At 40.9% G+C, this 15,206-nt stretch overlaps 1 protein-coding gene across 1 annotated transcript; it reads left to right on the top strand.

The window, feature by feature from the left end:
* Positions 1–9,933: 9,933 nt before the first annotated feature.
* LOC310865739 (GTP cyclohydrolase 1-like) lies at positions 9,934–12,795 on the top strand (the record flags this gene model as incomplete). The annotated part of the gene is made up of 6 exons (XM_083774948.1): positions 9,934–10,249; positions 11,284–11,393; positions 11,536–11,591; positions 11,675–11,706; positions 11,845–11,929; positions 12,370–12,795. 6 exons carry the CDS (start codon positions 9,934–9,936, stop codon positions 12,497–12,499), a joined length of 729 nt encoding a protein of 242 aa, XP_083631074.1. The 3' UTR covers positions 12,500–12,795.
* Between the last annotated feature and the right edge of the window lie 2,411 nt (positions 12,796–15,206).

Consider the following 15,206-nt stretch of genomic DNA (forward strand, 5'->3'; position numbering starts at 1 on the left):
CCAATTGACCAGGGAAACACAAAAGTTTGGGTCACAGAATTGGCAGGTGGTGTGATTAATTACCCAGCACCTATCGCAATGCACCTGCCAAGTGTGTGTCCCAAACATTTGTGCTTCCCTGGTCAATTGGTGATGACGTTTGTGGTGATCGGAGGAAGTTTTGATAAATGAAGTCCAGCTGTCATTCCGGGCCCCTTTGCCCGGAGAGAAAGTCGTCTGTGTGCATCTCGTGAAAAAGTGGAGATAATTGACTAAATACACGTTTTGTGCCAGAACTTTCACATGGATATGAAACTAGAGGACCATATTTCACTCCACGTCTTTGGAATTATTTAATGGGTGAGTACAAACGGAGCATTTATCACATTTAATGCCACACATGTTGCCCCCAACCAGAAATGAACCAGGGTGTTCTATGGCTCCTGTATGTGGAATACTGTGCTAACTGTATGTAACAACAGGAGACCACTTCAATCCTGTATACATTTTGACCAGTTGAAAATAGCCGATCTACAAGCTCACAATGTGTTGCGATGCAACGCATTGTGTGCTTGTAGATCTGCCATTTTTATGCATTTATGCATTTGAAAACTTGAAATGGGACATCCTGCATAATGTGTACTTTCTACTTACTTTAAGTAGAACTGCACTAAAGTAAAGAACATTTTGATACCAATACTTTATTACTTTTACTCAAGTACATTTTGAAATCCGGACTTTTACTTGTAAAGTGGCGCGGGAAAACTTTTAGTTTACGTTTAGTTGAGTGTACAGGGTTTGATGAGGTCAACATATGGAATGTCAGAACAGGTCAGCTCCATATATGGAGATCTAAGGGTGGCAGCGGGGCAGTGTCTTGAGTGTACACGGTTTGATGAGGTCTGGCCATGGAGCGTGTCTTGAGTGTACAGGGTTTGATGAGGTCAGATCAACATATGGAATGTTAGAACAGGTCAGCTCCATATATGGAGATCTAAGGGTGGCAGCACGGGCAGTGTCTTGAGTGTACAGGGTTTGATGAGGGCCCAGGTAGGGTTGGGCCTTAATCTTCAGGCCTGTTGAGAACTTTGGGGCGGGCCCGTCTAGAGTTTGAATGGACAGGTATCAGTCAAAAGGGAGACATCGAAGAGGAAGGACGGGTGGGGAAGGATCAACATATGGAATGTCAGAACAGGTCAGCTCCATATATGTATGGAGATATAAGGGTTTGAGGTCAGATGTAGAGTTGCTGGCCGGCTCCATATATGCAGATCTAGGTGATGATCCAGTCTTCTCCATGTATGGCTATCCAGGGTTTGATGAGGTCAGTGTCGTGAACTTCATATATGGAGACGGCCATATTATGGTGGCGTGACCTGTCACGAGGCGTGATGTCGACAAGGTGTGATCATATATGGAGGGGTGACACGACACACCTACGGTCGTAAACACTAGATACTAAATAAAAGTTAGGGTTTGGAGTTTGTCTTTTTTTTAAAGATTAGTTTTTGGATTTTGTGCCTTTTATTGATAGTTACAGTGATGATGGACAGGAAAGAGGGAGAGAGAGAGAGAAGGGGAGAGACACGCAGCAAAGGTCTTCATGAACGGGACTCGAACACGCAACGTGCTGTCAGGCCAGAGCATATATGTGGCGGCATGCGCCTGGACCGCTAGGCCAGCATTCACCCCAGGAGCTTGTTTTATTTATTTATTTTTTGAACTTTCAATTCAATTCAATTCAATTTTATTATAGTGTCAAATCACACCCAAATACAATATCACAGAAGTCCATCTAAGTATGAAACTGTCCATTTTTAATTGTAACCTTGCGGTCATTTCTTCCATTATATAAACCTGCTTCAGTCTCTGCTTCCATTGGGTTATAGTAGGTGGCTTTATTTCCTTCCAATTTACTGTTATCATTTTCTTAGCAATCAGTAAAAGTATCCTTAATATGTAACTCCATGCACGCACCTCCTCTGGTATAATACCAAGCAGACATAACTCAGGACCAAATGGAATATCCAACCCTAAACATTTTTCGATTTCCTTATTAACCTTTTTCCAAAACCTTGAAATTATTGGACAGTCCCAAAAAATGTGTGTATGGTCCCCGATTTCCCCACAATTTCTCCAACACAATTCTATGGATGGTGTTTTCACATATGAGGAGGTGACCAGAGGAGTATTGAAATACCTAGTTTTGAGTTTCCAATCGAATTCCTTCCACATCTGGCTTTTTATTCCCTTGTGGCAGCCTTCACACATATCCTCCCAGGTTTTGTCTTCAATAATTATATTTAGTTCCAATTCCCATTTATCCTTAATGTACCATGTGTTTTGAGAAACATCATCCAGTGCTTTATATAAATTGGAAACATGTTTTTTAGTCGGGATTTTTTTTTCTGCAATACCAATGAAGTACATCTCAATATCATTTGGAGTCTTACTAATCAGCTCTCTCTCTCTATGATCTGTGATATAATGTCTTATCTGGAAATACCTGAATAAATCACTTGCAGGAGCTTGTTTTAAAGACAGTAAATATCTTGAGCAGGGGAAATGGGTTAAAATCTGGGTTTAGGAGGACATGAAAGTTACAGAGAGTCTGTTTCTGCCAAGGCAAAAAGGACAGCACTGCCATCTGGTGGCTGCAGGATAATGGAAACTATATTACACAATATTTAAGTGCAATTACACATGACTTTTGTCAAGCTTATTGATGGTCTTTTATGAATAAAATAGCAGAAATTCTGGTATTTGTTTGTCAACATTATTAAAGTAAATTAAGCCATTTTAGGCCCTAAATAAGTAGATTTCTGGGTAGGGTTAGGGGTGCACGATTATGAAATTATGAACCCATGATTAGATTATTTGCAGGGTAAATACGATTCTGATTCTGCCCTAGGCCCCAAAGCCTGTTAATAAAGTATTAAATCAATCAATAAATAGCCTATACTTGGACAGACACTTGGAAAAGTGTCTGTTTTCACAACTGAATGACTGAATGAGTACACAAATTAAATGTAGAAAAAGTTAAATTTTACTTAAGATTTGACATATTTGATTTGGCTCACACTTTTAATGTTTTACATTTTTTTGACCGATCCGATACCGATATGGCATTTTTGTGGCCGATTCCGACAGCTTTGTGTGTGTGTGTGTGTGTGTGTGTTTGTACCACGGAATGTGATGATTTGATTGGCTGAGCACGGAATCTGATGATGTATGATAAGAGCACCCCTCACTTCACACAGGTGTGAAGTGCATGCATGCATGCATGCATGTATTTAAAAAGGGGGTATTTTTTGTAAAATCCCAGCCTACAATACCTTCATTATATTTAAAATCCAAAGTAAGGTTACCAGTGAAGGGCAACATGCCTATTCACTGGGGACTATGCAAGGCAGAGGCGTCCACCCCCCTGAGTCCAAGTTAGACTAGACCGCATACCTAAATCATGGTCCGAAACCATCCTCTAAAACACAATGGTAAAATGGATATACTTAAATAAAATTTACATTAATAAAACAACCTAAAACCATAAAAGAGTAAAAGTTCACAGCAAGGCCTGGATACCATTTTTTTAATTGAACAGAAAAATGAACAGAAAAATGAATGAGGTGTGGGTGTAATATGTAGGTGTTTGATAATCTACTTCTTTCATTTAGACCAGTGGCAGTGGGTGTTACTGTTTGCAATTTCTTTATCCATCTATGCTCCATTAGTTTCCGCTGTCCACTGGTCCATCGGACTCCACATTCCAGACCTGAAACGATGAGGTTAGCGATAGGATGGGATTGAAAGTGTGTGTACAGAGTACAGAGTTGTGTGTATGTCTGCTCGTTTGATGTGATATAGGTGTTATTTGAGGCGTGTTTCTAGTGTGTCTGGTTTCTCCTATGTAATGTTTATGACATTGTGTGTAGGTAATGATATAAACTATATTGGGGGTGGTCAGAGACAGGGGGTCCGTTATGGGGGAGGAAGTGTGACTATGGGGGTTGTTGATACATTTGCGGGGCTTAACATGGAGTGTATGTGGCTGTGGGGGCTTGGGAGGTAAAGTGGAAAATCTGGAATGCACAAGGAGGTCTCCCAGGTTCCTATTCCTTCTGAGTGCAGAAATGACCTGATGTGTTTGTAATGGGGGGTAGGATTGTTGTGTAATGGTGAAATTCAGTTTGAACTTGGTTTAACATGGTGTAGTGGTTGGAGTGTGTGTGAAAATGTGGTTATGAATAGGAGTAGTGTTGTAGTGGTAGATGAGTGTGTATGCTCTGAGGAGGCTGGGAGGAAAGCTAGGGCTGAGGTTAGGGTTAGAATTAGGGGTGAGAGGGTTAGGGGTGGGAGGCAGAGTGTTTGTGGAGAGCGACTGGGTGGGGAAGAGAGAGGCCAGGGCATTGTTCCTGATTGTTCCTCTCCTTCTGAGGTGTGTGTGTGTGTGTGTGTGTGTGTGTGTGTGTGTGTGTGTGTGTGTGTGTGTGTGTGTGTGTGTGTGTGTGTGTGTGTGTGTGTGTGTGTGTGTGTGTGTGTGTGTGTGTGTGTGTGTGTGTGTGTGTGTGTGTGTGTGTGTGTGTGTGTGTGTGTGTGTGTGTGTGTGTGTGTGTGTGTGTGTGTGTGTGTGTGTGTGTTTAAAATGAAATCCTGAAAAACCGAATGATTTGTGATTTGATGATTCCTGCAAAGGTGTGCTTTGGGTGGTAGCTGTGTTTATGGAGTAGTGCGTGTCTGTGTCCTTAAAATATATTTTTGTCAGTAGTCGTTCATGTGTATGATCTATTGTATGAAAAAATATGGTGGTGTCCAGGAAGTTAATCTCTGTTGGATGAATGATGTGTTTGATGGTTATGGAAGCATGGTGTGTTCAAAATCTGTAAAAATGCATCAAACTGTTGTAAGGTGTGTGGCCAGAGCCCTATGATATCATCTAAAAATCTGAAATTCATTGTAGGTTGTAGTGAACACTTTGCCAAGGCCTCTCTCTCCCACTCACTCATGTATATGTTTGCATAAGCGGGTGCAAATTTCTTGCCCATAGCCGTGCCCTCCATCTGTAAATAGTGTTTGTTATTAAAGGTGAAATCATTGCAATTGAGACTGAGTTCTAATAGTTGTAAAATGGCATTGTCTGGTCTAGTGTCCGGGTGTGTCTGGAAAAGATTTTAACTGCCTGTAAACCAGTCAATGTCTATGGTGAAAATGTATGTGTGTGGTGGCACGGCTATGGGCTTGATCTTTCCGCACATAAAAACCCCAGGAAAGTGTTTCTTGTCTCCCAAACACCCTTAAAATAAGATCTGGTTGCAAAAGGGGTGAAGTGGTCTTTTAAGGTTAATATTTAAATGCAGTTGGTTTTTATACACTAGTAACACTACACAATAAACAATAATGCATGAATGGATAAGGGAAAGTGCACACATTGCCATGCATGTAGAATTCACCAATCTTGTATTGGTCATATGGCAGCATTGTGACAGTCAGCAAGTTGGCCCTCGCATGCCCAACGCAAGTCATGCTTCCAGTCACAGTCATGCATCTGGTGCGTTGAGAATTTGTGCAACGTGCCAAATATACATGAGCTGGAAATTAGATTCATATCATAGTTCACTCAGTTAATTGATCACTGATCTGCTATAAGGTTAATAATCACAAGGTGGAAAGACGCTACAAGGAACCACATTGTGGTTGTATACAACCACAGATTGAACCATGCATCGTTCAATCTGTGCTACAGTAATGTTGCTGATACTTTACATCAGGGGTGCACACACTTTTTTTTACTTGAAAGAGAGCTACTTTCAAAATGACCAGCTCAACAAGATCTACCCACCGGGGGGAAAAAAAGTTTTGTCAACAAATAAAACAACTAAACTAAAATGTTAGGAAGGGACTAGTGGACAAGAGATCCAGTATAATTCATTTTACAATTGGTTGCATGCTGAAAATAGCCGATCTACAAGCTCACAATGCATCGCCCTGCGACGCATTGTGAGCTTGTAGATCGTGTAAAAGTGTGTAAAAGTGTAAAATCTGTGAGTAAGACGGCATCAAGGTCCGCAAAATACATTTTAGTCGACTAAATCAACTGTAGATTTAGATAATCTTATGATAATTTAACACTAAAACGTTCCAGGTGACTAAAATGTGACTGAAACTAAATGAAAACTATTCGATTTAATACTTTTTTTGGTGGTTAAATCTTGTTGAGCCTTTGCATATGCCTGTAAGGTCGTCGGGGCTAGGGCAAGTGCTACGGGCCATGAGTCTGAAGAGGTGTGTTTTCAGACTATGGCAGAAGATTGGGAGTGAGGCTGCAGTTCTGATTGTAATGGGAAGTGCATTACATATAGTTTTAGAGCCAGAAGGGAGAAGAGTTTGGGACGTGTGGAGCGTCGTTGTTGTTAGTGAAGGTACTTCCAGCCTCCCTGCGTTGGCTGATCTGAGTGAGTGGGAGGGTTTGTAGGGTTCGATCATACTTGCAAGATATGGGGGATCCCAATCTCAGGGCGGACACTTAACTACAAGGCCACTGGTCTGGTTAACCACATATATGGCATAAAAGATCAGCTATTAAAGCCTACCAGTCTGTGACTAGTAAGGGTGTTCTTTGTATGATGCTCACATGAATTACTTCTACAGTAAGGTCACTCTGATTTGATATAGAAGCATCTTTTCCACGCTGAAATCCCTTGAGAAATGATCAGTGAATAATGTCTTATGAGGCATATCATGAGTGCTTTTCAAAGAAATGACCAAGAATAGATTGCTGGGAGTGAGGGCATGATGAAAATCATCCCCATTTGCCATTTCATGCGAATTTCAACAGTTTAGCTTGCTCTTTAGTCATATTTAGTAGATGCCTGTGTTTTTCCATAGAAATTCATTGGAGTAATTTGATTTTCCACAACTTGTGTTAGCAAGGATTGCAGCAAAATCATTCCGTTTTATTTGATTTGACATTAGTTCTTCTTCCATAAGTATGTATTTTTTAACTATATAGCACCTCTCGGGGCAGCGGTGGCTCAGGATGGTAACCGCAAGTTTGCCAGTTCGAACCCCGGGGCTCCCCCAGATTTAGTGTCCTTGAGCAAGACACTGAACCCCTGATTGCTCCTGATGTGCTGGTTGGTGCCTTGCATGGTTTCCGCCGCCATCGGTGTATGAATGTGTGTGAATGGGTGAATGTAATGCACAATATGTAAAGCGCCTTGGATAACGGCGCTATATAAATGCACCATTTAACATTTCTCAGAAGGACTTCCAAAGTGCTTCCTAGCAAGAGCGAATAAATAAATAAAATTCAAATACAGTATTATAGACAATAAAATAGAGGGAGTACAGAAAACAGAGTACAAAACAGATCAAAAGGGACTAAAACAAAAATAAAATAAATAATAGCTGAAATTGAGCACATGATCAAATAAAACCTGAAATAGAGTACACCATGGGAGAAGAGATGGGTCTTTAGTCCTTTGTAAAAATGGGGATGAACTGAGATGGCCTGATGTCAACATGGAGGCCAGTCAGGCCTGATGTCAACATGGAGGCCAGTCAGGCCTGATGTCAACATGGAGGTTGTTGCATAGAGGCCAGTCAGGCCTGATGTCAACATGGAGGCCAGTCAGGCCTGATGTCAACATGGAGGCCAGTCAGGCCTGATGTCAACATGGAGGTTGTTGCATAGAGGCCAGTCAGGCCTGATGTCAACATGGAGGTTGTTGCATAGAGACCAGTCAGGCCTGATGTCAACATGGAGGCCAGTCAGGCCTGATGTCAACATGGAGGTTGTTGCATAGAGGCCAGTCAGGCCTGATGTCAACATGGAGGTTGTTGCATAGAGGCCAGTCAGGCCTGATGTCAACATGGAGGTTGTTGCATAGAGGCCAGTCAGGCCTGATGTCAACATGGAGGTTGTTGCATAGAGGCCAGTCAGGCCTGATGTCAACATGGAGGCCAGTCAGGCCTGATGTCAACATGGAGGCCAGTCAGGCCTGATGTCAACATGGAGGTTGTTGCACAGAGACCAGTCAGGCCTGATGTCAACATGGAGGTTGTTGCATAGAGGCCAGTCAGGCCTGATGTCAACATGGAGGTTGTTGCATAGAGGCCAATCAGGCCACGAAGCAAAAGAACATAGGGCCAATATAATATATTAAAGTCTAACTCATGTTGATTAGGTGATGTAATGGTGATGTCAAACAAACGGTGCCAACACAAACATTAAATGCCATTAACAATAAAAAGACAATATGAAGAAATGAGGGACAATATGACGTAGATTTTCCCTTCATTGTTAATGGCGTTTCTAAAACAAATAATGTTTCGAGCCGAAGTCTTATATACATATGGCCGAAAATAATAAAATAAATGGGGAATTTCACACTAAAAGACTATAACTTTTGAAGATATACACTTAATTTGTCTAGCTCAAACAGACAATTCCTCAGTTTCACTGTTCTAGTTGCCCAGGCGAAAATGCATTGGGCTATAAATGTATTAAATTAATATTGGCACTCCTTTCCAATATTTCACATCACTGCAGCAATTTTCCTAGATTTATTTTATGACATTATAGATATAGGACACAAGTATTATGCCATAAAATGTGTTGCCATGATAGGCTTCCGATTTAAATCCCATACCACAACATTCTCACTCATCTGTCCTGCAGTGCTATCTCCCTCTGCGCGTTGTCACATGTAAATTAAATTATATAACATGTAGAGTGAAAATGTAATATACTGCCTGTAACCCTTTTCACAACTGCTCCTTATATAATGTATTTTAATAGATCGGATGTATTCCCTCATGAATGATAAAAACAGAGGAAGACATATTGTGTGTAGAAGAGATAGATGAGGTAGACTATATCGTTGCTGTCGGGAGGAAACCTCATAACTCAATTTTTTTAGTTTTAGATTTTTTGCCATAAATCATAAATTGAACACCCTTTCGTGTTTCAAAAATATTGAACCAATGGAAAGTAGTAAAAAGTGCTTCGGACAAAACCTCTTAACTCCATTGGACCCTCAAAATGTCTGCTAAATCAACTAACTCCACCATCTCTCCCCCTCTCATGCAGTAATTGACAATATATAAAGTCATAACACCAACTGAACATTTTGGAGTTTGCTTTAGCTATAGCAGATCTATAGGTCGTGAAAATGTGGTGCAAATCTTGAGTATATATTCTTTCAGAGCGGACGTTTTTAACTCAAATCTTTGCTTCTGGGGGGGTCCCTGGAACAACATGTTTTCAGACGGGGCTCGGCGGCCAATTACATATAATTCTGGGGGTCCTTGACATGAACTAGTTTGAGAACCACTGACCTCGAAACATGGGTTTTTCAGAAAACGGTCATGATTTAGAAAACATTTGTAGAATCTGGTCAGTCCAAAATGGATTAAAGTTGAGGATTTATTGACTGCAGCCAAGCACACATTTCTTCAGAGGTCAGGTGTCAGAGGTGAGGGGTCAGTATAGCTCCAAGAATGTTCTCAAAGCACATGCAGGTGCTTTAGTTAAAGAAATGAGTATGCAGGCCACAGCTAAAGATAAGCTGTGTACTGTCTGTAACTCAGAAGGCCATCCTACAAAAAAAAACATACAAGTTGAAGTAATCTGAAGCCATATGTGCATTACGCCATTTGCATTAACTTATTTTAATTTGCTTGAAATCAATTTACCAAAGTGATCAGATGTCTCGGGGGCCCCTTCGTCTTTGCAACATTGCATGCAAGGAAATTGTATATTAAGACAACTCTTCACGGGCCATTTTCTCCTGAGAACCCGCACGCACGCACGCACGCCTTCAAAGTACAATTGAAGGCACGCCCGGGCCGTCATCTGGGCCTGTACAGAATGCTTTAAAAAGCAACCACACCATTCTCCGACCCACATTCTATAACAACCCACCATCATCATAGCAAACAGTAACAGTCTGAAGAATGGAGTACAACCACCACCACCCCACCACTGCCGCCTCCGAGAACAACGGCGTCTGCAATGGGAACTTTGAGTACATGAGCTCTTTCAGTGAAATGGGCATGGACTCTAAAAAGGCCGAGCTGTGCCGAGAAGACAAGAGGAGCTTGCAGAAGGACGCAGAGGAAGCATCCAAGCTGTCCAGCATGGAGAGGGCATACGCCACCATATTGAAGGAGCTGGGAGAGGACGTAAACCGTGAGGGTCTCGTACGCACGCCACTGCGCGCGGCCAAAGCCATGCAGAACTTCACCAAAGGATATCATGAATCAGTTCGAGGTGAATGCACTTTGATGATTAACAGTATTATGTTCATTATTGTTTGATGCTGTGGACTGTAAAAAAGTAACCCACTCTTGGAGGTTCAAATCTGGATAAATTGTCCTGCGTACACCACACATCCTTTCAGGCTAAAAGGACACTAGACAGCAATGTTGTGGATTCAAACATCCAAAGGTGTGACTTCGGGGCATATCAGAAGCATGGCTACAGTACTTTGCAACAGGAGGGCATTTCACTATGGCAATGAAATAAATTGGGTCTCTAGTCTATCCCATTGCCATGTCTCATGCTGACAATTAACAGCTTATTGTTGTCCCCTAGTCATAAGTGGTTTTATTAATATGGGTGTGTAAGTTGTTTATTTGGCACCATGGTGTTACAGCAGTCATCATTGCAATCTGTGCCTTGGTGATGATATGAGAAATGGCTGTAGTGTGATTAGCAGAAACACAAACACCATGCTACATCCCAGGGATGCAAGATTCAGAACAGATGTTCTTAGAAGAATCTGATTCATTATCTGATTTATTATATAAAGTACATTATTGTAGCTGACAAATACCAATAACAATATTAAGATTTCTCTCTCTCTGGAGACATAACTTGTTCACACACATTATTAGTAGGCTAGAATGTTCAATGATAACATTTTCTCCAGGATACTGTGAACAGAATGGCCTATCTGGTTAAAATATATATATATATATATATATATATATATATATATATATATATATATATATATATATATATATAATTATATATATATATATATATATATAAGAAAATTATATATATCCTGTTTCTCCTAGCCAGAACCAATTATGATATAAAATCAAAGTATCATAATATAAATTTGTATGGTTTATCTTTTTTATTACACAATTTGAATTTAATAATCACAAAAAAGAAGAAAAAACATTCCACACTCCCATCTGTCATTCTATCATATCAAGAATTGTCTTTGTATTAATCCTTTTATCTCCCTACAGATGTGTTTAACGATGTGTTGAACTTTTTTCTCCCTACAGATGTGTTGAACGATGCAATGTTTGATGAGAACCACGACGAGATGGTGATTGTCAAGGACATAGATGTGTTCTCTCTGTGCGAACACCACCTTGTGCCCTTCTTTGGCAGGGTAACTAAAATATTCACCACACCGTCTGAGTTTAATTAAATACTGAGGAGTTTGCAGTTTGACGAGAAACTTCAGCAATTGACTGGCGTAATAATTATGTAAGGTTGTGCGTTGTGCTTTATGCTTTGTTTCAACGTTTCAGGTTCACATCGCATACCTCCCGAACAAAAAAGTGGTTGGCCTGAGCAAGCTCGCCAAGTAAGCACGTTCAAAATGTTCTCTCATGCGCGTACATATTGCACACACAGATTAGCACTAACAGTCATATTTAAACTTTTCAGAATTGTGGAGATATACAGCAGAAGACTGCAAGGTAGGCCCATTATTCTCTCTAGGTCGTCCTCAGATGATGAGCCCTTACTGTCAATTAAGGCTATGGATTATTCACTGTCATCACTTTTCAATCCTTTCCATTGGTATTTTCGATGTGTCGTTCTCTCTCTCCATGCAGTTCAGGAGCGTCTAACCAAACAGATTGCCACAGCCATCTCTGAGGCGTTGGAGCCAGCAGGCGTAGCAGTGGTGATGGAGGCAGCGTGAGTGTCACACACACACACACACACACACACACACACACACACACACACACACACACACACACACACACACACACACACACACACACACACACACACACACACACGGGGTGTTGAACAGAGGTTAACCATTTCAATCAATCAATCACATTAACACATGTTGGCAGTTCAGTGTAACATTCAGTAGGCTATATTTTATATTGACAACAGGCCTTCAAGCTCACATGAGGGTTAATCGGTAGACAAGACGATGTGCTAGTGGGTTTATAAACTACATCATTGAATAGATTCAGTTCAGAGCAGCCATGAAACACACTCGTTTCTCAGTCTTTTATGCGTTTCTCTGGATAAGTGGGACCAAATGTTTTCGGTATGCATCTCGCTTTGAAGCTTTAATTCAATCTGCGTATTAATGCCTTGCTTTTTTTATGTCTTTGCAGTCACATGTGCATGGTGATGCGAGGCGTGCAAAAGATAAACTGCAGGACTGTAACGAGTGTGATGCTGGGAGTGTTCAAAGAAGATCCCAAGACCCGCGAGGAGTTTCTGTATCTCACGAGAAAGATCTGAATGTTCATTATTATACCGCATCTGGCAATCGAAGAGTTTGCATTGCAATGCAAGAGATCCACTTTGGGGGGGCTAAACAACACAAGAGAAAATCTTACCAGGTGTTCACTGCTCAATATATATCAAATAAAAAAACATACTGTACATACTGTACATGAGCACATCCTCTGAAGTGGTGCCAATTTCTAAGTACTGTAGCAGGCTCATGCATACGCCCACAGACTTCAGTCATCTTTTAATAATGTTACGACATTCATGCCATCAATAATTTCCCCACATTTTTCAGATGGTGGATGTTTCCATTTCGGCAGGACATTTTCTCTTGTGTTCAAAAATGTTAATTCCCTTGTTTGTAGGCCTATCTAATATGATCACTAAATCATCAACCAATCATAATCTAATGGATGGTGTACAGTAGTACACTGTATACTGTACATCTGATCATTATTAGCCATTTAGATGTATCACATGTCCTTCAGCAGAGTAATTACTGTCACTTGATTTAGGGCTTGTCTTAAACTTGAGAACCTTCACAAAACGTGAGCTCTTTGTTGCTTTGGGAAGTTTTGGAATTAGCATTTCGTGCAAATGTATTTTCTATGCAATATCTCGAGGGTGATTCGTGTAGATTTTGACAACAATGCACATGTATAGTGGATGTTCCTGCAATTTTGTTGCTCTTCATTCTGCTGTTCTATAAATGTGATATTCTATTTTATTCAGTTTTTACTAGGGTTAGAGAGCATGTATGTACATGATGGGTCATGATCTTAACGATGGGATAATGTATTAAGTATAATACATGTATTTTACCTGAACGGAACTGTACTGTATATGTATTTTCAAATCAATAAAATTATTCTCTCTGTTTTAAATAACCGAGTACACTTACAACGGTAATTTGATGAGATTTTAGAACACAACACATATAGACATAGGCTAAAGCAGGGGTGGGCAACTGGCGGCCTGGGGGCCACATGCGGCCCCCACCTTCAATTAATGCGGCCCACATGTTGATATCAGTATTGATTTCAGCTGTTACAATTCCAAACCCGCTTTAATTACTTCATGAATAGCATTAAATGACCAGTACTTAATAATAATAATAATAATATAATAACAGTTCATAAAGTTCTAACTAAATGCTTTTTAAATTCAATAAAAAGGTTATTTTCAGGATTCCAATTAAAAAATAGCAAAGAATTATTCAGGTTTTCAATTCAAATATAGCAAAAATAGCTGATCTACAAGCTCAAAACGTGTCGCATTGCGAGCTTGTAGATCGGCTATTTTTGCTACGACAGTAATTATGCACTGTGGCCCTCTGGAATTATATATTAATATATATCCGGTGTTCACCTCACTACCGGAGTGGTGGTCACCTCACCACCGAAAATCCAGACTATGAATGAGCCTTTACACTCTCTGCACGTGCCTGGTTCCTGTGGACCTGGAGCCAGTTGCACCACCTCACACTAACTATAGTTATAGGATAAATGGCTTTATAAGTTTGAACTTAGTGTGAGGTGGTGGTGCAACTGCATGGCTCCTACTCACTAGAAGTGAATTCTAGAGTCGTACCATGTCACTGTGGTCAGGTGTGGCGGTATGTAACCGTCAGCTTGTGATTGTGAAGTAAGGTCTTGACGCTGAATTTGTGTTCCATCATAGGTGGTGTTGTGCGCTGGCCAGAAATATCGGATCTACACCATCGTATAGGCCAGGGTTCCCCAATTAATTTTCCTCAAGGGCCATATTTTGACTAGGGTACCAGGCTGGGGGCAGAGTCTGCATGCGCAAGGTCGAGGTCTTGCCCTGAAAATTAATTTTCAGGGAAAGACCCCATTTGAAAAGGATGCCCAGTTTGACATGCATAGGCTACTGACCCCCATTTAATGCCATCTGGGACCCCCATGCACCCCGTTACCTCCCGACCTAGCTGACGCACCTCCCCACATGGAAATATAAATTGCATAAGCTATATAGACATACATTTCCTATTTATCCACATATATGCACATATATGAACCTGAATATGGCATATATTTATATGCAAGATAGGCTATATTCTGCATATACTTGCCATATATTGGCATAATATGTTAATATATTTAAAATGAAACCATCGCACCACCATTAGCCTTTTCATGTCGCACACCCCCATAGAAGGCGCTTGCGCACCACAAGGGGTGCACACACCACAGTTTGGGAACCTATAGTATACAATTATACATCAGGCTGAAGAGCTTTATTGAATGGATTCTGGATGCAGTTTGCTAGTCTGATTCACCTGGCCTAGATGGTTCTCAGAGTGGGGTCCCCCAGGGGCCCCAGGGGTCCTTGTGGGTGTTCAGGGGGGGCCTCCAGCAAAAATGGATAGTGTCACAATCACTTCATTCATTTATATGTTGGCTGCGAGCAGCGAGCTGCTATTTTTGAAAGTTTTTTTTTTTTTTAATATGAAAATGTTTTGGACATTTTGACACCAAACCTTTTCAGATGGTTGTCCGACTGTCCGGTGTCCGCAGCCAAATTCCTTGGCACAAAAAAGGAGTCCCAGTGGTTCCCAAACTTGTTCATGTCATGGACCCCCAAATTGACACTAATGATCCTGCGGACCCCCATTTTGAAAAGATATGCCAGGGACCCCCATAAGAGAAGGTTTTTACGTCTCTAGCAGTGATTCTCAACCCGTTTAATTTCAAGG

Source organism: Protomyctophum parallelum (assembly GCF_964188405.1).
Source record: "Protomyctophum parallelum genome assembly, chromosome: 10".
Classification (NCBI taxonomy): domain Eukaryota; kingdom Metazoa; phylum Chordata; class Actinopteri; order Myctophiformes; family Myctophidae; genus Protomyctophum; species Protomyctophum parallelum.